The following is a 27485-nucleotide window of genomic DNA, read 5'->3' as shown; positions in this document are numbered from 1 at the left end:
CTATGAAAACACCTAACCACATGACTTGCATGTACAGAAGTTAAGTCTTAAATTCACTTCAGCAATCTCTCTCTCCACAGGTTATATGCTTAAAACACATATACCAAATATTTCTTAAAGAAATTAACCTATTGCAATGCATTAAATATTGTATCCCAATATTATACATGTTCAGTTCTACATGAGCATCTTTTATCCAAATGCTAGGAGAAAGTGGATTTGTCACTTTGTGTATGGACTGAAATATATGTTCAGTTCATGCCTGCTTTCTATGGATAATATGCCTTAGACATGTTAAAGCAACAATTTTGAGGACTTAAATTGAAATGCTGTTCAATACAAGTAATAACAGAAATAACTGATTTTCCCTTTTAGCCTGAAAAATAAAATAAAATTTATACCCATAAGCTTTCAAACCTGTTTGTATTAATTTCAATGTTTCTAATTATCCATAGATCAAAACAGGTACATGTTCACTAAACAGCAACTGGTTGGCTGTTTAGGCTTCAAACTAGTTTGAGCTGAAGATCCTAGCACTAGATTTACTGTTGCCAGTGAAAGGTCTTTTGTTCCACGTGAATGTCACAGAATCACAGCCTCTTCTTGTGTTCCATTCAATGATTTGCACAAGTCAATGAGCTGCTAAGCACTGTTTCTTCCCTCCTTTTCGTAAGAATGCTGTTTGCTTGGGAGCAGGGGACAAACCAGTGAGTGAATACAGATCAGTTCTCTACTATCAAGTCAAACAGCCTCGTTGGATGGAAACATTGAAGGTATGGTGTAGGTACTTTCCACCTGCCTTTTTCTCTTCATTTCTTTTTAACTCACAGAGAAAAGTTGCATGGCGTCAGCTTTTCTTAAAAAATAAAAATTGGTCCTGACTACAGCTGTAAGGATGGAGCCTTAGTCATACATCAGTTGTTAGATATACGTGGTTACTGAGGCTGAAAATTTGGCCTAGAAAATGATGTTAGGATTTTGTTTAGCAAAATAAACGAGCTCCTCTCAGATAACCTTATGTCCTAACATGACTCATAAAAATGAAATATTGCACTTGTTCTACTGCAGTGAGACAATGGGCATGCGGAGCTCCAGCTGCATGATTAAAGAAATATCCCTGCAAAACTCCCAAACTAACAAAACCCACACACAACCCATAATCCTCCTCTCCAATATTGTGACATGAGAGAGGAAAAACTGTCTTGGATTTCTTTTGAGGCACACCAGTAATTATCTAATCTGGATTTAAAGTCTTTGACTGGAAAATGCTCAGAAGCTTCCAGTAGCTCTTATGAAGTATGCCTCAGGCTTGCTAGGAAGTACCATTTTATTTTTAAGATGACTGTGGAAAGCGATATTGTCATGTATGACAAGCCTATAATTATTACACCAAGGTGCATTGCTGAGATTGGGCAGGACAGGGAGGGGATGGAGGCTGGAACAGAAACTTATTTGTTGCTTTGAAAACATTGAGCCATTCTGTTCATTGCTTACTGTATTAGTTTTAAAAATTAACATGTAGTTCATGTGAAGGAGTGTTATGCAGTAAGGGAAAATAGTGAATGAACACAAAGGAGTACATGTCTAAAGTTTTAGAACGGTAAACTTGATAAGGTGAAAGTTTGTTCTCATTCTTATGCAGTTGAGCTTTTTTGTTGTGTATTTGTTATAATTATACCTAATTGCTTTTGCTCAGATTTTCATACCTGCTTATTAAATTGGTTGTCAGGTTTTGTGTATGAAATAGAAGTTTCACAGAGCAGAGGTGTTTCATAATTTCGTTTGGTTAACAGGGTAGGTAATAAGGCTGCAGTGTGCTTATTTTCTAGCATACGAGTACCTGTGTGTTTTAACTCACTGGGTTCAGTGCTTCATTTCTTTGGTGGCACTAGACTTGGAGCAAAGTCTAACAGATAATTGCTTATCGGCCACCACTTCTGCTACTGTAGTCAGGCTCAATAGTTTTAAACAGACTGTGAAACGCATTATGGAACCAGCAGAGGTGGTGCTTATTTGTTCTAAAATAGGAGCTCGTTGGATGTGAAACCCCCTTCCCCATAACTCTACTGGTTGTTTTCTAATTTAAAATAGGTAGCAGTCCCTATTGAAGACATGCAAAGGGTACATCTGCGCTTCATGTTCAGACACAGGTCATCTCAAGAGTGTAAGTAGGGAATTTTACTTTAGTGAATATTCATTCATGAATTATTAATTATTAATTCATTAGTTTCAGTCAACTAAAAATATTTTTCTTTGTAGCTAAAGATAAAGGAGAAAAGAATTTTGCAATGGCCTACATACGACTAATGAAAGAGGATGGAACAACTCTTCAGGATGGCATCCATGATTTGTTAGTCTTCAAGGTATTGGATCAATCTTTTTCTGTCCCCCACAACATCTTTTTCACACTGTTGTCTTTGACCGCATTGTTTAATTTCTTAGTGAAGAAATTTCTATTATTCTATCAAAGAGAAATATAGTTTTTGTCTGAACAAAAAAAAAATAATGTAACTTGCTCCATGCTAAGTAAATGTTTTTCTAAATTTTAATTAGGCAGAGATGGTTTCTAAGCACAATGAGAAACAGTTACTCTTCCTACTATTTTTACAGAAGTTTGTGCTTTTAGCCTTCTGTTGTATAGAGGAAATTATGCTAAAGCTCAGTACCTGGATGGGGGTGGGGAGGGGAAATGTAATTTTGATTCATTTAGAATCTTTGTCACATGAATAATCAGGCAATGTAATCTTAGGGAATTGGTTGGTTGAAACTGCTCTGTGTAGTTACTCAGGTACAAAAGTGAAAGTTTCAGGAATTTGATTGAAATCACTTCCAATACAGAAGAAAATTTCCTGTAGATATTAGCGCTCTTTTCAATAAACTAGTTTGCCTTAACATTAATGGCAAGCGAGATGCATATGGCTAGATCAAGTAGTTTAGATACTGCAACAAAGGTTTATGGCAGTGTAATAGTATTTGTTTTCTCTTCATTAATACCAACATTCATAAATACTTAGACCAGAAGGAAAATAATGATCACGTTGTATGACTGTGTGGTTAATGCTGGGTATGAAATTCAATCTAATTAATTTCTGCATTGATCCAGTAATTTTTCCTTAAGTGACACCATAGACAAGGAATGCTAAGTGGAGTTGACCTAATTTGTTTGGAAGAAGTAGACAGATTTTCTGACATATGTTTGCCTATTCTAGTATTAAGAACAGTAACTGTAAACTCTAAAAGTTTCAAACAGTCATACATCTGGCCTCTCAAAACAAGTAATTTGAAAACCATGAAGTTTAAACAGTGCACTTTATTTTCACTGCCTTCAGGCGTTGAATCTTTTTGAGAGACTTTTTGACCAAAATGTCAAGTCTCTTCTCCATTTTCTAACTTGTCTCAAAAAGAGGAAGTCCAGACTTTCTTTGGGTTCCAAAAATTCTGAGAAGTAATTATTTGGCAAGCTTGATACAATCATAAGAGTTAGTAATGCTGTTGTGCTGCATAAGGATTTTGCCTTTGTCTGTCTAGGTCTCTATATAGTCAACTTTTAATCTTACTTCATGTCTGATAGGAAGTAGTTTGCACATCTACACAATCAGTCACAGAACTACAGAGTATCATTCTAGATCATGGTTTCTGAAGCTCCTTGTTTATCCACAGTTGTGGATGAACAGTCTGCAATTGAGTCAGATCCATCATGGTGCTTTAGGTTTAAGTGGCAGGCCTTAAACTTATTGGAGAAAATTTATTGAGCAGCGTATTTGAAGAAAAATCATACCCCTAAACACTGACTATGGTTTTTATCGTCTTTGTCTAAAAGCTGCTTTCCTGTCTGCAGTATGAATCAAGAGTTGAGACACAAAATAATCTGTGAGGGCTGTGGCATGCAACTTGATGAAATAGAGGGGGAAAAATACCTGTTGGTTCTCTGTTTTTGTACTGTTCATTCTACTGAACAGCATAAAATCTGTGATACCTTTGTCAGTTACTGCAGCGTATTGTGTAATTTAAATACAACCGTACCATTCTCTGATCTTTAATAGTTTTTTCTGTCCTATTTTCTTCTTAAATTGTATGCAGACATCGTAATCGTGTTGTCTATAACCTGTGTACAGTCTTGTAGGTGATGCTCAATAGTCTATTGCATTTTGTAGCTATTGACATTTTAATGACAAGCTCTTTCTTTTACTGTGACACTGATGTCACTCCTCTTAGTTCCTCATTAGACATTAAAACACATACCTTTATTATTTCAATGTAGTATTTTCCCTGAGTGTTCATTGCAGCCCTTCTTGCTGACTGACATTGACTCTTGGTTTACCTGTACTGAATCATGTTGGGACTTGGGTATTCTTTATCTTTTAGTGCATGTATTTAAGCCCATAGGAACAGTGCTTTTTGTTTATTTCTGTATAAAGTACAACATAAACCCAATTTTAAATCCAGTGTGTGAAATATGTAATAAATGATATGTCGTTTTTCAGGGAGACAGTAAAAAAATGGAGGATGCTAATGCTTATTTGACATTACCTTCTACACGTCAACACATAGAAAATAAAGGAGCAACCATAGGCAGGAACTTGAGTATTGTAGGAGGGCTTTCAGTAAGCTCACGAGATGCATTTTATATTTCAACTCTTGTTTGTTCGACAAAGCTAACTCAGAATGGTACGTATGTTCTAAACAGGCAGAAGCTTTAGAAAGCAGACATTTGCACAAATGATAAATCACGTCTTAAATTTTATTGTCTGCCCATTTATTTTCCATTAGTGGGGTTACTAGGTCTCTTGAAGTGGCGTATGAAGCCAGAGCTGCTTCAGGAGAACCTGGAAAAACTGAAGATCGTGGATGGAGAAGAAGTTGTGAAGGTATATCTCTATATAGTTATTTCCATAATAGTTATTCTTCATGTCCTTTCATACCATGGCAGAAATAAAATGCTGCATAGTTTCAAAAAGATAGGAACTTAAAGCAGCCTGTCTATTATACTTTCTTTAATGAGTGTCGTTCAGTGTAATGCCTTTGTTAGGGACAGTTTGCCAAAGATGTGAGCAAAAAACTGTTCATCAGAGGGAGAAAGCAAGGAAGCAAGTACCTGGACAGGATTCTTCATAGTATAAGCCATCTTTTTTCCTACTTAATGCTCCCAAACATCTCTGGTATTGGCTTCCTTTAGGCTGTGGAGATTTGCGACATTACTAGTCAAATTTGCCTGCTTTCACTGGTAACTAACTTATTAGGATATTTTCTGCTTTCTGTTGGTTTATTTGCTGGAAATTTTGTACATGAATGGAGAGAATTCAATACCAAGAATATTATTTGAAGTCATTGCTGCTTTGGTCAGGTACTTACATATATGTGAGAGGTAAACTTCAATTTTGAGCATGCACAGAAAATTTTATTTCATAGAATCACAGAATGGTTTGGGTTGGAAAGGACCTTAAGATCATCCAGTTCCAACCCCTGCCATGGGCCGGGACACCTTCTACTAGACCATGTTGCCCAGGGCTCTGTCCAGCTGGGCCTTTGGACACTGCCAATGATCGAGAATTCACCGCTTCTTTGGGCAACTTGCTCCAGTGCCTCACCACCCTCGCAGAAAAGAATTTCTTCCTTATATATAGCCTGAACTTCCCTTATTTAAGTTTAAAACTTGGTAAGATTTAAAAACTTGATCTGGTGTGAAGGCAGTAGTGGTAAAATATTTTCCACAATCTCTGTACAACTCTTTGGTTTTTTCAATCTGAAACATCACAAATGATTCCTACTGCTTTGTTTACAGTTCTTAGAGTTAATTTACATGTTTATATAAAAAATATACTATGCACCCAGTGAAGTGCTTTGTTAATGTAATGAGAGCATAAATATGAACAAAAACTTGTTAATATTTTGGAAACTGGCAGGTACTATTACATTTGTGTTACTCTTCAAATACAAACATGAGATGTTGAGAGAAGAAGGAGCAAGGAGAACTTAAAACAGAGAAGAAGAAAAAAAGAGGGCTTTGAATCAGACCACAGACATATGAAGTGTGTTTTTAATCATCATTTGTATGTGACAATAGCAACTATTACTCGGTATCACCAAGAACTTAGGAATACAGTTTTAGATTATGTCATTTGTATAATATTTTTAGCTTTTCCATATGCTTTGAGCTAAACATTTAGTATTTCCTGATCATGGTCTGAGCATGTAGGTTCTTAAAATTAAGGAAACTAGAGCTTAAATACTTGGAAATGTTTTCTGAATATAAGAGAAGGCCTTTAAAATTCAAACTTTAGAGAAACCAGGTCTACTGTCTGAGAACTGACAGGTTGTATTGGTTGCCAATTTGTCATTTCATGTTGTTCTATAGTTTCTCCAAGATACGCTGGATGCTCTGTTTAACATCATGATGGAACATTCCCACAGTAATGAATATGACATCCTTGTCTTTGATGCACTGGTAAGAATCAACATTGAAGGATTTATTTGTTAAAGTGAAGAACCCCATATTTTTGAATGGCCTATCAAGCTGTTTGTTTCAGGGAATTAGTCTTAAAATGTCTACAGAACAGCTGGAATATTACTATTTTAACTGAAAAGCAAATTTCTATTAAAACTCCTAAATAATAGATTGTCAAAAATATTTCAGAAGACTAATGTTTACATTTAAAATATGTCTTTATGAAAAATGCTGATTATGTCCATGTCTGTTTAGATCTATATCATAGGGCTCATTGCAGACCGTAAGTTTCAACATTTTAACACTGTTCTGGAGGCGTATATCCAGCAGCATTTTAGTGCAACATTGGCATACAAGTAAGTTTGTTTTATTTCTCTTTTTTTGCTGAATCTCCACCATCACATTAAGGAAAGTAAATCCTGTTTGTGACTTTTCTGATGTAGTTTATGATGACAGTTGTTTTAATGCTGCTGTTTGCTTATCTGGAAATAAACCTGCCTCTGAGAGAGACGTATGATTATGTGTAGAGTTGACTGACAGATAGTAATTGATTTGTAGTTAAATGATTCTTTGGTATTCATTTTCTCTTGTCTGAGCACTTCACCTATATACTGTCAAATTTGACAAATATACTTTGCTGTAAAGCCACTCTCTATATTGTTGGCCTTGGAATGCCTTAAGTGGGGACTTGAGGATGTCCTTAACCTGTTTATAAAGGTTTCCATGTATTCTTTTACAGCAAACAAACTCATGGGGAGAAAAAATTATCTGGGAACTGTCAAGTCTTCATGTGCAGTTCACAGTTAGATGTTGCACCAGGCAGATTTCAGTACTGTGAACTAGACTTGGTATTTGCTATGTGGTCTGCTGTGAACTGGAGCCTGAGTATTTGTTACATGGTCACAGCAGTGGGCAGGTGGACAGACTCGTGGTGGGGTTTGGTTTGGGTTTTTTTTAATTTTAATTTTATTTTATTTTTGGAGCATCCAGGTAATGCCCAGATGGGAAGACATGGCTTCAAAGAAAATCATAAAAATAAAACTCTGCAGTCATGTCATACAGTAAATTTAATACTGGATTTCTACTTTATTTAAAAAAGAAGTTTAATACTGGATTTCTACTTTATTTAGGCAAAGATTTCCCAGGTGATGGTAGGATAAAATTGCTTTGAATGATAGGAATGATAACATCTTCAGTTAGTGCTGATCTTGGGGAAGTGCCATAAGAGGATAGTTGTGGTTTTTTTTAATCTACCTGAAGTCTTGTTCTGGCAGCTTAATGCGGTGGCAGATTGAAGCAGAACTTGAATTTGGGATATGAATAGTAGATGGAAGACTTTAGCTGAAGGTTTGGAGTAGTTGAAAATGTCTTGCAGTTTTCTGTGCTGAATTTGCATCAGTTCCAACTCAACAGGAAATGTCACACAAATAGTGCACTAGAACATGAGTTTGCTGTGCTGAAAGGCAGTAGTGCACTATCAATCCTTTCTCACGTTCTGGGAAAGGTGATGTTACTGGGCTCAGAAAGCTCAAGCACCTACTTCTCTTTAGTCCTCCATCACTTCATATGTAATAAGCACATTTTATTTAATGTTTTATATTATTGTGAAAGAAGAGAAGGTTAGCTATGGAACAATTTGGGACAGCCTTATTTGCTAAAATATCTCTAAGATTTACCTAAATGTGAGTTTCTGATGATTTAAAGCAGCAGAAGCGAAATGACGTTTATGACTGTTCCCCATACCATGGGTTTTCTTGGCATCGTTGGTTCTATGCACATTGTGGAAGATGAACTGTGTTTCAAGTATGTTTGATATCAAAAAATAACTGTATATGACCTAACTCATAGTTAGGAAGGAGACACTGTGTCTCAGGCATATTATGACATATTATGATATTGTATTTTGACCAAACTCTTAGTATACTGACAGGAGAATAACTGTTTGTTATTCTGTTCCTATTTAGTTACCTATTTGTACCTAGCTTTTATACAGGGCTTCAAATTGACAGTTGAGAGATGTTGAGTGGACTGCCCCTTCATGCAGGTTGGATAAATTTTGTTACAACTCAGCACAGATTACTGAGCTGTGAACTCAGAGAAGCTGTGAAAAGGAGTAAATGGAAACACACAATGGGTGTAGTGCTGAGAGGCTGAAAGCATGATATTTTGGTCCTGAAATGTGAATTAGGCTAGGGCAGCAGATGTGTTTGTTAGTTACACAGATGGAGAAAGATAGATATATTCACACACACACACACACACACGTATGTCTCTATATATATTCTGTGCGATCGCAAGCAGTTCCTGGTGTTATCATTTGCATGCAAGTGTGTTCCAAATATCACTGTGATCATTTACTAATGTTTCAGCAGTCCAGTTGGTGAACTGTTGAATTCTGTCAACATGCAAGTGCTTGTTTGGTTTTTGTTGGTTTGGTTGGCTGGTTTGGGTTGATTTAGGGTAGTGGATGGGATTTTTGTAGTTTTATAAAAAAAAACAAAAAACAAACAAAGCAAAGCAACAAAAAAAAAAAAACAAACAAAAAACAAAAACTAAAAAATCCACAAAAGAAAAACTAGAAAAAACCAAACTAAGACCAGCCCCTCAAATGAAATCGCCCCTTATTCTTATGGCTACAATAAGCTCAATATTTTGTTTTAGCGTAATCATTTAAGATGAAACTATAACTATAAATTAAGGGACTTAGTTTTAGATGAACTTTTGTACTTTATCAGGTTGTGTGTTTAGCGACAAATTGCCTTTGGATACAAAGGAAGGAAGTGTTTTAAGTAAAAGAAATACTTAAAGCAGATATTGCTGTGTACCAGAATATTGTACTATTTTCACATGCAGCTAATTTAGAGCATGTCAGAACATTTTGATGTGTGTGCTTCACTAAGCAGAAACATTTATTTGGAGTAGCCAAACAAGTCAGAAGTTAACTAAGAAATTAATAATTATTTTTAAAATGTGTTTTAACTTCAGGAAATTGATGAGTGTTCTGAAGACTTACCTTGATACCTCCAGCCGAGGGGAGCAATGTGAACCTATCCTGAGAACCCTGAAAGCACTGGAATATATTTTCAAGTTCATTGTTAGATCAAGGACATTATTTTCACAGTAAGTACTCGGGCAATTACCATTTCACTTGCAGCTCAGTAACAGGAATAGAAGTAAACCTGAGAAACAGAAAAAATTGGTTCCAGAACAGAGCTGTATCTTTTGTTTTCACAAATAAAACATAAAAACTGGCAACTAGCTCAAAATACAGACATGCTGGAATAATTCTTTGAGAGTGAATGTTCAAAAATCTGCTTTCTGATTCACAGTGTAAGTTCCAGAGACACATTCATCATCATCTGATCCTGTTTAGTAAGAGCAGCTGATTTCAAAGGGTGATTATTCTTCATGTCAGGTGGCTTGGCCTAAGACCAATGGATGGCCAAACGTGACAGATGGCTTGAAGCTCGATGCTTGTCCTTGAGATCAGTCTTCAGTAGCTCAGACTGTGCATAGAACAATGTGATTTTCAGTAATCATTGTCCATCTGAATTTAGAGTTTCAGATCTCCAGTTAAGGAATTTATATTTACTACTCATAGATGGACCCACATAAAAAAGGTGTAAAGCTGTGTAAAGGAGGAGATGATGCTTATGAGAATAGAACATAACTATTTGTTCAAAGATTTATTGTAAATTTTTATAAGAGGTGTTGTGGCAAAAGGAGACATTTAGAATTTGGGGGAAAGAAGCATCATGCAGAGGATTGTGGAAGACGTTTTGTATGGATGAAGGTCAGAAGGCAGGGTTTTGTTCTGGGGAGGACCTTAGTCTCCATTATAATTCCTAGTAATAGCTGCAGCAGCATTGGACAGTCTGCGGCAAATGATGTCTGAAACTCTAAATTCAGTTGGACAATTATTACTATAGGCAGTAACAGCTCTTGCAAACAGTAGCTTCCGGCGAACACAACCAAACAGTGAACAGTATCAGATGATACTGTATATTCTGTCTGTTATTCTATCTATCTCTAGATATTGTGACTTTTTGTAGTCAATTTGCTATCGTCAGACTGGTCATGAAAATAAAGAAAATGTGGAAAAGAAATGGATTAATGTATTTTCTTCCCATGAGAAAAGTTAAGGTTTACAGTTAAAGTACTTTCAAATGTTGAGATTAGCCTTCTTGGAGACAAATATTTTGAATTAATAGAGCTGAGACAGATCTTTAGATCATTCTTCCATCAATTTGATGGGCTGCTGAAGAAACTAAGCTGCCTTGCTGAAAGGTAAGAGACATTAGAGAGTGGAAATTGTGTAGGAAAGAGATGAATAATGACTTCTAATGTTAGACATAAAATGGGAGACTTTTTTTATCTCGTTGTCAGGCAGATATATTGACAATAACCAAGTTCTACTTTAACTTACATTCATTCAATCAATCCTGTGGAAGCTCTATAGAGATGTCATGAAAGTAGGGTTGTTTTTTTTTCTCCAGTCAGCTGAATTAAGGTTGTCTTGCAGCTGTTTGTTCAGTGACTACGCTTTCCTGAAAGGTCACATACGTTAGCCAAAGGTTTGCATAATACAGATGCTGAAAACATGAAATGTTTACTTTCCTCCTTTCACTAGCCTAAGTGTATTTTTGTTGCTGAAATTCATGTGCGCTGTTGGGATGAAGTTGTTTCCAAGCAAATAATTAATCATCTTTTTAAAATTTATTTTCAGAACAAGTGATTTTAATTGAAATTTAACACAAAGTTGTGTCTAAATGGAAGCTAGATGATGAGTCAGGAAATACTTCTAATTGCACCTGGTATAATGAATCCTAGTGGAAATTTTAAAAGCATGTTTAATGCATGTTGTGTGATGCTTCTGCCTCCCTCCTTGCTCCACGGGTTGAGTCAGGAGAACTTCCAAATTCCTCTTGCATTAAAACAATAGTTTTAAGAAACTTCCTTTACTTTTGCAGCAATGTTTTATAGTCAATAGAACTATCAGTGCATTAGTCAAGTAACTTAAACGCTTAGACTGAGACAGTCACATTGTCACAACTTCAGTTAACTTCATTCCCATTGAAAACCTGTTTTAAGTAGCCCATCATGGCACAATCTCCAGTATGTTTAAAAAAAAATTCAACCAAAAACCAAGCTCCTAAAATATGACTTGATACTAAATGAGATGACTTTCCTATCTAAGTGTGCTTGTACTAAAACATAATAGTTTCAAGATGTCTTTCACATCTAAGTTTTTTGGGTACGCCGGTTTTGTTCAGCTATCACACCTCAGTAGGGAGATACCTCAAGCAGTGTGCATTATGTATGTTTTTCCTCTCCAGATGATGTTTTGGATCTTGGGGTTCCTTTCCAAGTACTGACTTAAATCTCACTGACAAGCAATAACCTAATCAGTGCAGAGGTCATGGGCCTGAACAGTGTACCTCTGTTTCACTTTCCTCAAAGCTTCTGGCCAGTCACTGTGTAAATAGCAGTTTTGACTTTTTCTTGCTGCAGACAAAAGCTCTAAATTTGCCTTTAGTTCCTTTAAGGAACTTCAGTTGAAAAGAAAAGAACATGATGCTGGCATAACATGACTTGATAAGAGAGATTTTTCTCTTCTGATAGAAAAGGCAGTACACGGGCGGTGCAGCGTTCAGTTCAGTCTCCTACACATTTCTGGCTTCTCTTGCTGCCTTGGCTTTTTGCTTAGCTTGTTTAACTCCTGACAGCTGTTTCAGGTAATTAATTTACCATGACACCAGTGGTTTTTACTGTTCATGGAAGCGGCATTTAGTATTAATAGCTAATAGGAAGAATACAGGAGAGAGAATCTGAAAGATTCAGACTTTAGGACAGGGAATAAAGAAATAAAGGAGAGAGCTTAATTTAAATGCACTATTTCACTTTTAAGCATCAAATAGAGACTTCTTTCAAAAAGCAGACTGGTTTATGGGGACAGTAAATATAACTATTTGAGAAAATTCAATAACAGAAGAAACAAACAGTGAGAATATGTGACAAATACTTAGAGTACCTTTGCCACACAAGTCACTTTGAAAGTGAAATGGCTTTTTTTCATAAGCTCAAATCTGTGAGGTATCATTTGTTAGGGGCTTTTAAACAAGATGAAAATGCTTCTGTTGTGTTCAAGATACAGAATTTCTACACCGTATATCAGTAGTGAATAGCAGATATAACCCATTGGTGACACACCTATGTACATAATACTGGATCAACTTAAAATATGTTTGTAAGGTAGTGTTAAGTTTGGTACATCTAGGACTACAACATGTTCTGTTTCTCAAAGGATAACCTGATGTGTCTCAACAGGTTATATGAAGGCAAAGAACAAACAGAATTTGAAGAATCTATGAGGAGACTCTTTGAATCCATCAACAACCTCATGAAAAGCCAATATAAAACTGCCATTTTGTTGCAGGTTGGTGTGTGTGTAAACAAGCTTGCTTTGACTTTTTATATGGTTTGGTTTGTGGGCTTTTGTTCTTTATAAACTGAGGAGAAGAGACTTGTAGGAAACTTATTTTTTGTGTCTCTTTTGTAATTCCCCTGTACTGGGAGACCAAGTTGCCTAACAGAGTTTGAAGTCTAAGTTGAAAAGGTTAGGAGAAGAAACATATATATATAGTTGTATGAACGTAGCGACTGAAAGAACCAAAACACAGATGCTGGAATCTTTCAGGGAATCTAATGAAGTAAAGCCATCAGTGGGAGCTGAGTATTTAATTCCTGAGTTTCTTCAGATAATGCTAAACAGGGATTCCATCATCTTAGTTTGAAAAGCAAACTTGATAGTGTCAGCCTTTGGAGGTATGTCATTTATACAACAACTGAATGTAGGATCAAGGCTTCCTATTGGTGTCATTCTTAGTTATTTTAACACTTTGGAATCTGACGTTGAGAAACCTAGAAAAGAAAGAGCTATTAAGATCATTAATAGCAAATAATTGGTATGTGGTTCTGCATTAAAATAGAAAACTACCAAGGCTTTCTATAAAGTAGGAAGCAGAAGATTTTATTAGACAACTGCAATATTGATGCTACCACAGCTACCTGCTCTATGGCAGGTGAATATGAATTGTCCATAACAGGCCAGGAAAATGGAGATATTTTCTGCACTGGGTGACATGGAGCAGGAAGACGTAGAAGTAATTTCCTAAGTCTGCCTCCTCCTAAAGCTAACACTGATTTTTCTTTCCCCAGCCCCATATTAAGTTTTGGTATGACAGTGATAGATGTTGTAGTAGTATAAAGTTAACTTTGCAGGTTAACAGAAAGTTCGTTATGCAGAGCTATTGCAAATACACAAGTCTCCATAGGTGTTACACTTTGCATACCCAGAGAGGAAAGTTCAAAAAGTCTATTGGAAAAATAGACAAATAATCAGAGTATCAAAATAGCCTTAAAATTGAAATGATCATTGATATTCGTTAAAGGGGAACATAGATTGCTACAATCAACTGAATGAGTTCAAGTGGATTATACTCTGATAACAGACAGGAAAGTTTTAGGAGCTGTGGAGAAAGTTAAAGTAATTGGGTTTCCCACAATATTGAGATTTAAAATACAGACTTTGCAGAGCCTCGGAATGTGAAATCTTAACTCTTATTTAACCCTTAGTTCTCCAAATACCTCTGATGTTTAGCTCTATAAGATTTAAAGAATTCTTCTGAAACCTGAAATGTCTGTTGGTCTCTAATAATGATTTTAATTATTTTTTAAACTTGGCACTCAGTGTTTTAGTCAGTAGCGATTTTCCAGTCATTTTTACTGATAGATATCAGACTCAGGCTTATGTTGAATATTAATTCAATCAGAAAAAAATGGGGTTTAAAATTACATGTCATATGAAACAACCCAGTCAGTGCCAGAAGCACTTTATTGTTTCATTTTAGTTTTATCTTCAGAGTAATATCTTCTTCATCTGTTATATGATGTATAAGTTTACAAAGTTTCAAGTCTAATTTATCAATCTCTTGTTCTCAAGCTGGCTGCCGTAGATAGATGCTTTGACTTATTTTGCTGCCTGAGCTTTGAGAAGAGTTGATATCTGCTTCTGTTTTGCAGTACTGTTTATGTCAGCTTTGGACAGCAGAAGGCTGAATTTCCAATTGGTAATTCTCAAATTTGTGAAGTTGCCTCTTTTGTTTAAAGATACAGACAGAATGTTTCACAACTTCAGCATTGCAGGAAGTCATTTCACTACAATTAGGATTATAGTTTCAATATCCTAACTTTGCTGAGGTTTGAAAGCAACCATGTGAACTGGAGAGTGACCTCTTTTCAGGCCTTGGTATGATACTTTGTAAAGAGATTGCTCCTGGTAGTCAAGACTGGGAATGTTACAGATTCGCTAGTATGAGTGTGCCTCTTTGAAGTGGAGCCTGGATTCCTTTTAAGATGTTTTTCACAGTTTGGAGGGTTTTTTTTTTAAATTATTTGAAACAATCATTTTTGAACTTGTACTGGCTTAGTGATAGTGGCACTCATCTTCCTAGATACTAGACTTAAACCTTTTCCATTTATTTTGGCGGGGATGATATTGCAGCTCTGTTTCATTTATCAGTTGCTTCTCTGTAGCCATTACTGATGATTTTTTGTAGGTTTTAAAGATATTTTTTCCTAAAGTCTGTGCTTCTGAAGTCAGACTTCTTGAAATCTGGGAACCTGGAAGTTAATTTCTAGAACCTGCAAACGGTTTGGTCAAGGGAGACTCTGGGAGCCAGAGGGAGTGGGGAGGTGTTAGTAGTTTCTTTACTTTCTCTTAGCTCTCAGGGAACAAACATTATTTTCTGCAGATGTATTTTGTGTCTGTGTGAATCAACTTGTATTTCTGGGGAATCAAATCTGATAAATTATTTTTAAATTTCAGGTTGGTTTTTTCATAAAGGTCATTCTGGTGATGTCTGATCTGTAGTCTGTGAGTGTGCCCTGTCATTGATGAGCTTGTGCTCTCAACCTTAAATTGCAAATCTGGCCCCAGTTCTGTCCCCAACTGACACATCACATTTGACCTAGATATGGTATTTTCTGTTGCAAATCTCAGCTACACCTGGCTTGCTACTAGGGACTTGTTTTACAGAGTACTACTCATATTTCTATGTATGCTTTCAGAAACCTTATATGACACAGTCTCAAAGTCATGAAAACACAGGAAGGAGATATCTGTGGCATCAAGAAGTAGGAAAATAATGTAATATGAAGATGCTACCTTAATCCTCTCATTTTTGCCCATGTTTTTGACCCATCCATACTGCTGCAATAGATTCTAAGAGCTTAAAACAGTACAGGGATGCATAGATTACTTACCAGAGAGTAAGGTTAGAAAGGTACTTGCAGTGGCACTTTGACTGTGGTGTGCAATAGGGTTGACACAGTAACTTGTTAAAGCTGCCTTGATGATAGCAAATAAAATTAGACTAAGAAACAGAGCACTGATAATTTCTTTGAATGTTCTTTTCATCTCATGGGTACTGAAGTTTCATAAATATGTATAATGTAACATAACAAAAGAGGGCTAAAAATAAGCTTGGTCAGGAGTAAAGGTGAAAATAAATTTAACAGTATATGTTAAATGTAAGAAATAATTTTCTGCAGTGCTGTGGGTTTATCTCTAAGGTCTGAAGAATGCAGAACAACTTGTACTGCTTCCTGGGAGATTTTTATGATTTCATTAAGGGCACTGCTCACTTGTGTCCATAGTGCATCATTTGAAGCAATTACTGCAAATGAAACCTGGGACTTCAAAATAACACAGAGGGTATACTTGTTATTGTCCTGCAGTCAGTACTATAGATCTGCAGGGATGTGGCAGCTATATCCTTCCAATTTTCTTTCTGATAAGGGTGTGGAGAAGGGAATATGTGGAAAGGGAGACAGCACAATCGACAAAGGGTCACTGGAGTACTGCTCAAAATATTCTGTGGCCTTCTCCTTTATCAGTATATTTCACAATGTGAATTGGTGTAAAGGAAATTCAGTGCTGCTATTGTACAGTATCTTCTTACAGTATTTGATGTGTGAAGAGCAAGGAACATAACATTACTGAAGTAAAACTGGGGCTAGTTTATATCTGTAGTCCACCACAGGCATTTGTACAGGGGTTATAAATAGCTCTGATGTTTCGCAGTCTTACTTTGGTTTGGTTTGTTTGGGTTTTTTTTATTAAAACAACATATAATTTTTTTCTGCAACCTGTTTCAAGGAGCTGATAATGCCCAAGATCAGTAGGAGATACAAGCTCTTCACTGAAGTGGCAACAGCTTTTAAACACTCCTTTGACCTTGCTGGGTTTGAATTGTGGGGATGAGATCTGCAGAGGAATGACTTTTATCTGAAAGCATCTTAAGTCAGCATAGAGTCAGTTTGAAATACTGTATACAGCCTCACAGAAGCTCACAGCAATAAAGTGATAGCTTTATGGTGTTTAAGAGGCCTAAATGAGAGCCAAAGAAAGCTGTGCTCTGATTGTCTTTATTCTAACCTCCTTACACCCAGTAAAGAAGAAACTAAGTTTTTATCAAGGAATTTGCTGTCATAAAGATACAGAGTTTACACATGCTTCATTCTAAGCCTCTTCTTGAAAACCTCATCTTGAAAGTTTCAGTATAGAAGCGCTGTGATGTTGGTAGCTATTGAGGAAACAGACAGCTGCTCATTTAGCAACAAAACCAAAAGCTTGTGAAACCATCAGCACACTTAAATTTCAAATTGGAAACTGAAAAGTACTTCTTCCTTGGTCTTTGTTGTTTCAGCTGTATATTCATAGTATCATTCTCCCACTGCTGATTGCAGTTTCAATGTGCTTCCAGTTTCCTGTTGGCCCTGCCGTGTTCCTTATACTCCCTCTTGCTAGAAATATTTGAGCAGGCTCTACTTTTATGTTGTATGTCTTCATACACGCTATTATAACCGTTGTCTTATAATTCATGTACAAAAATGTGTTGTCCTGAGTAAGCTGAAATATTGGTGCTCTGGTGCAACTAGTGCATCTTTTGAATGTTCAACTTCTTCATTTGTAATGCTTGTTCACAAAGTTTTGTTTAGAGTACTCTGTGTGATGATTTAAATGATTTTCCTGTTGTTTGAAATCAAGTTATAAAATCTTAGGAAATGTAAATTCTAAGAGTTTATTGGATGCTTTCTCATGTTTTGTGGCTGAGATTCAATGACTTGTAGGCAGTGATGAAGCTGCAAGAAGCCATCTGAGGGCAATCAAGAGAGACTTCAGGGCTTTGGGGTGACTGGTTAAGGAATCAGGAGCACAAGCAGTGTTGCAGGGAATGATGTGGGAAGTAACAAGGAGCCAGCAGATCAATACCTGGCTCCAAGCCTGTGACACTGGCAGAATTTGTGATTTTTATTTTTTTTTTTGCCTGCTGGCAACAGCTGGAGCACAGCTGTCTCAAAGACGGAAAAGGATCTTTTTGCAGGAATTAGCAGGGCTCATAGAATTAGCTTTAAGCTAAATTTGAAGGGGGTGAGGGATACAACTAGGCTTACTAAAGGTAAGCTTAATAAGCATGATATGATTGCACAGCATCTTTATGCAGATTTGAACTTCCATAAGAAGGATCTATTGTACATGACCTATTGCAGTAGAAAGATGGGAAGGAAGGAAGATACTCCAGACCTATATAAAGGTGGCCAGGTCTTCCTTTTTGACAACTTAGTATTTTACAAAAATTACTTTTAAAACCACAGAGTCAGTTTTTGCTTGGAATGTATTTATTACAACTCTCAGCCAAGAACTATGGCATATCCTCATGTATTTGAGAAATATAAGCTTGTTAGTTGGATGATAAGTCACAGGTCCTTTTGTGAATGTAAAAATCATTGCAGACAGCTCTTAGTATCTAAAAGATAAATAGAGAAATAAGTGGACATCTGCCCAGCAAATGTTATAACAAATATATGTGTAATATTTCTGCTTTTTATTGCAAGACTTTTCACATATGTGTCTTCAAAAGGTATGAGAGAGGCTGAATATCTACATAAGAACTTTATGACAGAGTAATGCAAGTGAGTCTTTCAGGATGCTAGCCTTAAATGTCAGTGATGATTTAAGCCTGAAAATCACCTGCTTAAGTAATCTTCTTCATGTAAGAATAGTAACATGTTTTTTCTTACCCTTGACATCTTGTAAGGTTTGATTATTCCGTTGCACTGTCAAAATATAGCTCAGCAATCGATAGGATAAGCTAAACCACCAGATAGTCTAGCTGCAGATGGCTGGTTAGGGAGATGATGCTTCATTTCATCTGTTTCAGAAAGTGTAGGTTTGGGTTGGAGAGATGACTGTTCCAACTTGTGCCTCCTGCATGGCACATTTCTGGGGTGGAATCAGTACAAAGTATGATCAAAAAGTTCCTGCTTTGATCAGTGCTTGGTTTACATATTTGCATCATAACAACAGTCTTAGTGGTCTGCAAAGAGAGTATGACGTCTAAAAGAGGGTCTTATCTCTTCGAGCCTTCTACAAAGAAAATATCCACTTGGTACTATTACTTGAACTGAATTGGACTGATTGGAATGGAATGAATGGAATGGAATGGAATTGAATTGAATGCCAAAGTTCCTCTGCATATCCCCAGTATAAGAGCCCTTGTGTGACTACATACTCCATTATGAAAGAAATTAATATTCAAATGTGATGTAAAATATCAGTCTGAGGAAAGAACAAATTGATCATTGTTTGTTTTGTGTGTATCTGTTTCAGAGGTGTGCTCTGTGTTGTTATATGGTTTATATGCAGATAAACATACAAAATTAACACAATCTCTACATCAATTCAGGTTGCTGCCTTGAAGTATATACCATCAGTTCTTCATGATGTTGAAATGGTCTTTGATGCCAAGTTACTGAGGTGAGCTCTTTCGAAGCATTTGGTACATGTATCACATAGTGTATATGATGTATCACTGCTGTCAACAATGAATTCTTAGTGATCAGCTCGAATCAGTTTGTACTGATCAAGACAGTGGTGGAACACAGGCTGTATGTTTTTAACACATAGTTCTTACCTGACTCACATAATGAATGAATTTGTTATGACAGCCCAATGTTTATTGGATAATTATTAGTGAATTATTGAGTATTTATTAGTGAATAAAATGCACAAGTGGAGCAACCTATCTCATTTCCTCTTTTTCTCTCCCTGCCCCTCCCTTGAGTAAGTCCTATTCCAGAAAACCAAAGCTGATTTTAGCAGTTTGAAATAAATATCTATATTTGTCAAAGGTAAATTGCCTCCTCCACACAAAATTATCTTTGTTCTATTGAAAACAATGGAAAGTAATAAACATCTGTAAGCACAGAGAAAATCCAGTTCATCCTCATCTTGTTTCTCTTGAAAGTTTTCTTTCTAATCTGCTACTGATCAATGTTCTTGATACAGTAAATAAACTAAGTCTTAAAAAGAAATAAATGGTTAGAAAGATAGGATCTTTTGCTTTTTCTGTCTTTATTAACACACGATGAATTAATCTGTGTGGTATTTATGTCACTTTTCCTTTTTCATGCAGTCAGCTACTGTATGAATTTTACACTTGCATTCCACCAATGAAACTACAGAAGCAGAAGGTGCAGTCCATGAAGGAAATAGTCCGCAGCAACCTTTTTGAAAAAGAAGGTAAATATAAAATGCCTTTAAGGCTTCAAATAAATAGGTGTGAAAATATTGACTCACATGTTTTGTGCAATTCATGTTTGAAAATGAGTAAAACAAATACTGAGAAACTGTGAATGCCAGAAGCCTGACCTCTGGAGAGGATGTTCCTCTTTCTACAAGATGGCTATTGTGCACAGCATGACTCCTACCCTAGAACCAGGAACAGGTGGATCTCAGAGGAAGAGTTTTGTCTGTTTTTCCTATGATTTAATGGCTAGATGGATGAGCTGTGTATATCATTTTAACCCTTTTGTAAGCTCTAAAGTGAAATACGAAGTGAAACCTTGAGAACAAGGCTTTTGTTATATAAGGCCTCTGCCTGGGCAGAGGAAAAGAAGTCTGATTACGCTGTAGTATAGCTCAGCTGCAATGCAGCTATCCCAGTCATAGGAATTACTATGTTTCTTAACCTTCATTAGAACTTGGTGTCCTCCTTCACTGTCAGAAGTAATAAGTAGTACTGAAATGTGTTTATCAGCCTTATGCTTAGTTTTCCTTCATTTTATCATGGAAAGGGAGTTGTTGCTAAAGGAATGCTAGCAGTCCAGTTTTACATGGTTGACCTGACACTGCCTGCTAAGCATTCTGTCTCCTCTCTTGTGGACCAGATGGCTTGCTTCTCTCTCAGCATCCTACTGCTGTGTAGAAGATCTCCAGAATGTTGAAGGCACATAAGCTACTCGGATGTCTATTTTGTCAGATGTTTGGTTTCTGACGATTCATAGATCATTCTAGGAACTTGACAGTTTAACAGTGGGTAGCAAATAGTACTGAGCATGAATAGAGTAAGAGAGGATTGCTCTCATCTCATTCTTCTGTGTTGCCAAAGGAGTGATGCAGTTCTAACTGCCTAGGACAGATAAAAATTCAGCTTTGTTTGAAGATCTGTGTTGCATTCTATTTAGACTGAAACATATATCGTAAGCTATAGCAATAATTAGCTGTGTCTGTTGTGATTTGAGACCATAATAGATTTCCTGGACAAAAATCAAGAAAGTAACATAGTTGGTTGTATTGCTTAGATTAAATTAGGTATATTTTAACCCATATTTGTGTTAGTAATTTCAACTGTGATTTTTATTTTTCTTTAACTATCTGTAGGACTCAAGGTTGCTTGAATCAGTGGAGCTTTCATAGCTATAGCTTGGGTATCTGCAGACACTGATCCTCTATTAAGAGCAGATCCAAGTAGCTGATTTTCAAACAGATTTAATTCTGTATTCACATTTTTTCCCTGTAGTTTATTGTATGTATTTTACAAATACTGTGTGACATGTCATTGCATTACCAGTTGCTTTTCCTGCTATGGCTGCTAAGGTCAGAAGTGCCAGTCTTAGTTTTATCTCTGCTTCTTGTGGTGAGTAGTATTTAGACCAGAAGGAAAAATATCGTCTCACAAAACTTAAAGGCTCATGGGTTATAATAATGCACACTGTTGAACTCCTGATCTTACTAGAATTCAGTCAGGTACTTTCACTGTGTTTGATACTGAGAAATTAAGTCATGATATTGTTAATTAGAGAACATTCATTTAAAGATTTTACACTGAAGTATTTTGATGAAGATGCAGGACAAAACTGCTACTTGCTGTAGTTGCAGAGTTTATAATTTATATGTACCTGAACCTGACAATCTCTTTTTTGTTATTTTTCCTTTGTGGGGGGAAGAGGGGGCAAGCATAACTTCTAACAGCCCTCAGTGCAACCCAGTCAGGGTCAGATAAACTCTTGTACGTATGTTTTCTTTTTCATGCGACCATTCCATTACAAAGTTGTCAATCCTCTTGACGCTTAGTATGCCCAGCAAACCATGTTGCTTTTGCCTCAATGGTGTTACCCAAGTATCTGTTAAGGTGTTTAGTCATAGAGCTTCTCTTTTGGGTGATGATCTTCATAACTTTCACCCAATTCCTTTCACCACCACGTTACTAAAAGCAGAAAATCAACTTCTGGATAATCACAATGTTTTATATGTAACTGAAATTTTATTATTATTTTTTATCATTGTTATTTATGTTTTCTTTTTGTATTACTTGATTTTAAACTTTGGGCTGCAATTACTGTGGGGAAAGTCCACAGCATGTTCAAGTGCAGGCACTAAAGAGTAGGAAAAGAACAATACACAATTGAGTACCTCTGTTGTTATAGTAGTATAGAAAAGTTTCTGTAGTGTGCTATTGCAATATTGTGCACAGTAAATACCAAACAAGTAATTTTTCTTGAACATTATTGTGGTTTAAAATAGAAAATTCCAAAGATGCTTTTTGCTTTCTGTTAAATACAATTGATTCTAAAATTAATTGGGTAGAGAACCAGCAGTGTGTGGAGGGTGTAGACAGTGCCTGATTCATTGCTCCAGGCAAGTAGGAAGAAGGTAATTTACAACAATGAAAGTGTATGAAGTGAATCACAAAGTAGGATGCAGCATGGTAATTAAGGTAAGATTGCCAACAGTATCATTAACTAAAGTTCACATTTATGTGTCCTGGGTTCAGCTACAGCAGTCATTTTTTTCTCCTCCTTAGTAGCTGGTGCAGTGCTGTGGTTTTGGCTTTCAGTTTGGGAACAACGCTGATAACAACGATGGTTTTAGTTGTTGCTCAGTGATGTTTACTCTGACCGAGGACTTTCTCAGTCTCATGCTTTGCCAGAGAGGAGGGGAAGCCAGGAGGAAGCAGAGACAGGACACCTGACCCAAACTGGCCAAAGGGGTATTCCATACCACAGCACGTCATGCCCAGTATAGAAACTGGGGGGAGTTACCCGGAAGGCCCAGATCGCTGCTCGGGTCAGGCTGGGTATCGGTCGGCAGGTGGTGAGCAATTGTATCCTCTGCCCTTGTTATTTCCCTTATCATTATTATTACTGGTGGTAGCAGTAGTGGTTTGTATTATACCTTAGTTACTGGAGTGCTGTTATCTCAACCCGTGGAAGTTACATTCTTCCAATTCTCCTCCCCATCCCTTCGGGAGCGGGGGAGTGAGCGGAGTGGCTGTGTGGTTCCAAGTTACCGGCTGGGCTTAAACCACCACAATCTGCAACAGGTAGTATTTTTTTCTGCCGTGAATATGGATTATATTTAACTACATTGCTAATTACAGTCAAGTCTTTTCATTTGGGTCTGTTTCAAATTATGCATCTTTCCTCCAGGCTTTAGTATTTAGTCACTTTCCATGTAGTTCATTACAGTTCCAGTTTAGCTAATTTACCACCCGTCCCAAAGGCGTTGTCTTTATAATTCAATTGGATTTCATATATTGGTAATTCTTTTCCCCTACCCATTGGTGTTCACAGCATTTGCTAAGGAAACGGACTTGTGAAAACATGAAAATGTGTTTATAAAAGGCAAAAAAGCCAGTGAAACTTGTTTTTAAGTTACACATGTACCTGAAGTTGGGAGCCTTGAGGTTAAACTGAATGTGTTGGTGTCTATGCCAGGCATTCCAAAATTTTCACTGTAGACTGTCATGGGCTAGAGTGCTTTCGTCAGATAGGATACACAGGCCTGTTGACTGCTACTATATGTGATCTTTAGAAACCCCACAGCACTACAGCACTTTCAGAAGCCTTTAAATTACATTGATGGATTATTTTCATTTTTGAGACATTGATTTCTTGTTCCCACTCTTGAACTGTAATACAGCTTAGAGGGGTTATGGTGGCTCAGCTGTTTGAGTGGCTGAATGTAGCAAGACTCATGCTTTCAACTGCTTATGCACTTTCACCATAACTTTTAGGAGCATTCTAACAAGATATGTGAGTACACTCACAGGCATTTACCTAGTTTTTGCCTTCTGACAGTATGTCCCGGATCAGAGAACAAGAAATCTTAAACTTAACTTTTTGCACTTTCTTTGTAGATCACTTGATAATTCATTATTTAAGAAATATCAAAGTGAAAGAAATGATTGTCTTGTCCTGTATAAGCACCCCAATGGGATTTTGAAGTCTCATTTATATATAAGAAACTTTCTCCTGTCATATATCCCTTTGTATAGTGGGATGTAATGTATTATTCTCTGGTTTTTGTGAAATTCCTTATTAGGCCTACCAAAGAAAGGTTTCACTAGAATTGCTTCATTTCCATGTAAAACTGCATTTTATATGAAAAATGTGTGGAAAATTACTTGGATCACTGTGGTTTTTCTTTTTCTAGGAAACCTAATTGCCAAAATTCCCTGATCATTTCTCCATGCTTGAGAGACCACTAAATTAAGACATAGCTGTTTACATGCCATTTTTATCATAGTGTTTTTAAGCTTGTGGTATTTGGAGCTAGATTTTTATTCTAAGCTGGCATGGAATATCCACTGACATTATGCCAAAATTTGTATTCTAGTTAGCCTTGGGAGAATTGATTTTTTTATTGGTGTGAAAGGAAAATAGTGTTTGAATATACAATAAAATGTGTATATTCACACTGCTGCTTTTGACTTGGTATTCTCTAGAGCTCCACTCCTGACAAGGAGTTTGTGCTGTAGCAGAACACTGTGAGATCTCCTCCAAAGACTAGGAAATCTAAGTAGGTCAAACAGATGGTCACTGGCAGGGATGGGAATAGAGTTTCAGTCTCTTGGCTCAAAATCCAGGTCCTCTGCTCACTGTGGCTGTAGACATAGCTACTGCATGTGCAGCATATGCAAACTACATGCTGATTTTGGAAGAACAGCAGCAAGAGACATATGTTAGCAGCAGGGGTTAATTTGCCAGATGCCAGAAGAAATATTGAGACTATAGTAATTTTTTGTCCCCTAACTGAGGAACTCTTCCTATTACACTACTGTTTCAAGAAGATAGGTACCCGCACACATCTGTAATTAGAGTTCTTTCTAGAAGCTTGCATTTGGGGCATGGGTTATGATTTGTCAGGATATGCAGGTTTGTGTCATATAGTGCCAATGTTGCACAAGGAACATGTTTGATTTCTTTGAAGGGTCCAGCTATAAGTCCATGTTGCAATTTTGGGTACGTGCAAGTCAGGGTCAACTAAGAAAATATTAAATGGTGGCATATAATCCGTATCAAGCCTGCATTCTCTCTTCTGTGTAACCCAGCTAAAGATTTAGAAACAAGGGTATTGTCTTTGCCTTTAGATATTTTAAAAGAAGTAGAAGGAACATTGATTTCAGATAAAGCATCTTTCAGTTTAATTCTTATTACCAGAATTGAGTTATAGATATTGATTTTATCCATTCTTGTAATCTTAACTTGTATTTCTACTGATAGGAGTTCTTAAACCAAAATGTAACTTTTCATTTTCTGTGCTTGTTTTCCTGCACTCCTTTCAACACAATTTCTCAACACTTTAGAATGTTTGAACATAGGAATTGTTAATGAATTAGTACTAGAAAAAAATGGAAAATACTCACTGTCCATAAATTCCTTTAAAATAGATCTCTGTTGAAACACACAATCTTTCCTGTGGATTCATTCTTGAATTTTTTATTTAGCTTGGAAGGGAGTTGTTTAAGAAACACACTTCCGAGAGGAGGTTTGTTTTGTTTTATTTTCTCCTTCCTCTTTTTGTAATATGCAGTAGTGGTTTTAGGGGTATGTTACCTTTAATGCGTCACTTCAACTCCTGTATTAATTTTTTGCCATTTTTATTCCTGCGGTATCTTGACATGGGTAAGGAAGCCATATGCATATTTGTAGGTATTTATCTGCATATATTTGTGATGAACACATGGATTACAGCCATAGATTTCTGCTGTTTGTGGAGGAGTAGGTGACATACTCAATATTGTTACTGGTAACTTTCTGTTAGACGTGATGCGTTATGGCAATTAGTTAATCATATTTTTTCAAGAAGCTTGATATATGGAAATGTAAATCAAGTTAGGTGGACTCGTTTGTTTAACAATGGACTTCTGAATGTATGTGTAAAACTTTGTAACTAGAAATACAAAAGAGAGAACAAAGATGTGTTACAGACATTGATATGAAGCTTTAGCAACTTTTTGTGCCAATTAAGTGGAATGTGGAAACATGCAAGTTGGAATTCATCAATATAATAATCCAAACACACACCAAATTATGAAATCTTCCAGCGAGGGAATGCTGACAACCATTCATGGCAGGCTATAATGCCTGGAAAAGATACTGAACTCTTGAAGTGTTGTTTTAGCTACAGCAATGATAGTGTTACGTGTTGCTCTGGCTGCCTTCGAATACACGGCATCACTCAGCTCCTGTGAGGAGTGGAGAAGCTAGAAGATATGCCTGGAAGTTTGGAAGTGGATGTATTCTGCAGTGTTACGACTGGATGCAGTGGTGTGCTGTGACCATTAACACTGTAGCTACTCTAATTTCACTTGCTTAGAGTGGTCAGCAGCAATGTTGTATGGCGGCTTCAGAGGATCAACTGTTGTGTTTCTCCTTCCTATGTTAGTACTAGATTCCAGGAGACAAGAATTTGCATATTAAAGTGCTGTCAAAACATGTAGGTGACCTGTAGTACCTCCCCGTTCTATGGCTCTCACCTAAACTGTGAAATTCCAATTTACATTTAGAAATTAATAAAACACAATTTAAAATTCCTTACGTTTGTGCTCCCAGCAAAAATTAAATGGCAAATAACGAAGAGGGAATGCTTTTAATAGAAAGATGACTGCAATTGTGACCAGATGTCCTTTGTGAAGATGCATGGTGCTTTAATTGAGCACTGGCTGCCATCAGAATTCTCTCCTTCTTGAGAGAATATTGTTCACTGATTTTATTTTTAAGGCTTTGCTCTAGATCTGTATTCAGGTGATACCTGTGTCCTCATTAATTTGGCATGCTAATTTTTAAGTGGGCATGAAGCCATCCTAACAGATGGGTATGACTACAGGCATGCCAGGGAATCAAGAGTAGTGTTTCCTAAGGGAGATGAAAGTGGTGTTAAATCTTTATTACCATTTTGGCTGCACATAGAAGGCAGTCAGGAATGAAGCGCATCTGTGATTTTTGCTGAAGGAGACCCAAATGTCTTCTTTTTTTTTTTTTTTTTTTTTTTTTTAATGACATTATTACATTACATTAATGACTTACCTGGTACAGAAGAAACTGGTATCTTCTGAAGGAGAATCGGGTGAATAAGGGGGTTCAAATCTCTCTCTCCCCCCCACCCCCAAACCCAAAACTGAAACATACAACTACAATGCATCTACCTGTCTTTATTCAGGAGTGTGCTACCAGGGAACTTCTGAGAAGCGTGTTGGAATTTGGTGTTGATAAATACCTGGGCATATGTCTTTTGACAGACCTTGATGAAATAAATGCAAGGGGCTCAAACTGTATTTTGATGTATGTGTTCAAATACAGTTTGGGGCAGTACACATACTCAGGTCCTTTCCTGCCAAGCAGCTTTTCAGCC

The 27485-nt window shown here is 36.7% G+C and overlaps 1 protein-coding gene across 1 annotated transcript in view; it reads left to right on the top strand.

The window, feature by feature from the left end:
* DOCK2 (dedicator of cytokinesis 2) overlaps positions 1-27485 on the top strand; it is a gene marked incomplete at its 3' end in the record, with an annotated part of 93099 nt that overhangs the window by 15349 nt on the left and 50265 nt on the right. Inside the window, exons 14-24 of the mRNA XM_010021244.1 lie at positions 675-773; positions 2092-2164; positions 2260-2363; positions 4485-4668; positions 4771-4868; positions 6356-6445; positions 6701-6801; positions 9431-9565; positions 12773-12881; positions 19255-19325; positions 19984-20090. Of these exons, the coding sequence (XP_010019546.1) occupies positions 675-773; positions 2092-2164; positions 2260-2363; positions 4485-4668; positions 4771-4868; positions 6356-6445; positions 6701-6801; positions 9431-9565; positions 12773-12881; positions 19255-19325; positions 19984-20090 (1171 nt within the window). The remainder of the gene's footprint in view (positions 1-674; positions 774-2091; positions 2165-2259; positions 2364-4484; positions 4669-4770; positions 4869-6355; positions 6446-6700; positions 6802-9430; positions 9566-12772; positions 12882-19254; positions 19326-19983; positions 20091-27485) is intronic.

Source organism: Nestor notabilis, unplaced genomic scaffold (assembly GCF_000696875.1).
Source record: "Nestor notabilis isolate BGI_N333 unplaced genomic scaffold, ASM69687v1 scaffold2179, whole genome shotgun sequence".
NCBI classification, from domain to species: domain Eukaryota; kingdom Metazoa; phylum Chordata; class Aves; order Psittaciformes; family Psittacidae; genus Nestor; species Nestor notabilis.
This window is presented reverse-complemented; position numbering and strand designations above follow the sequence as displayed.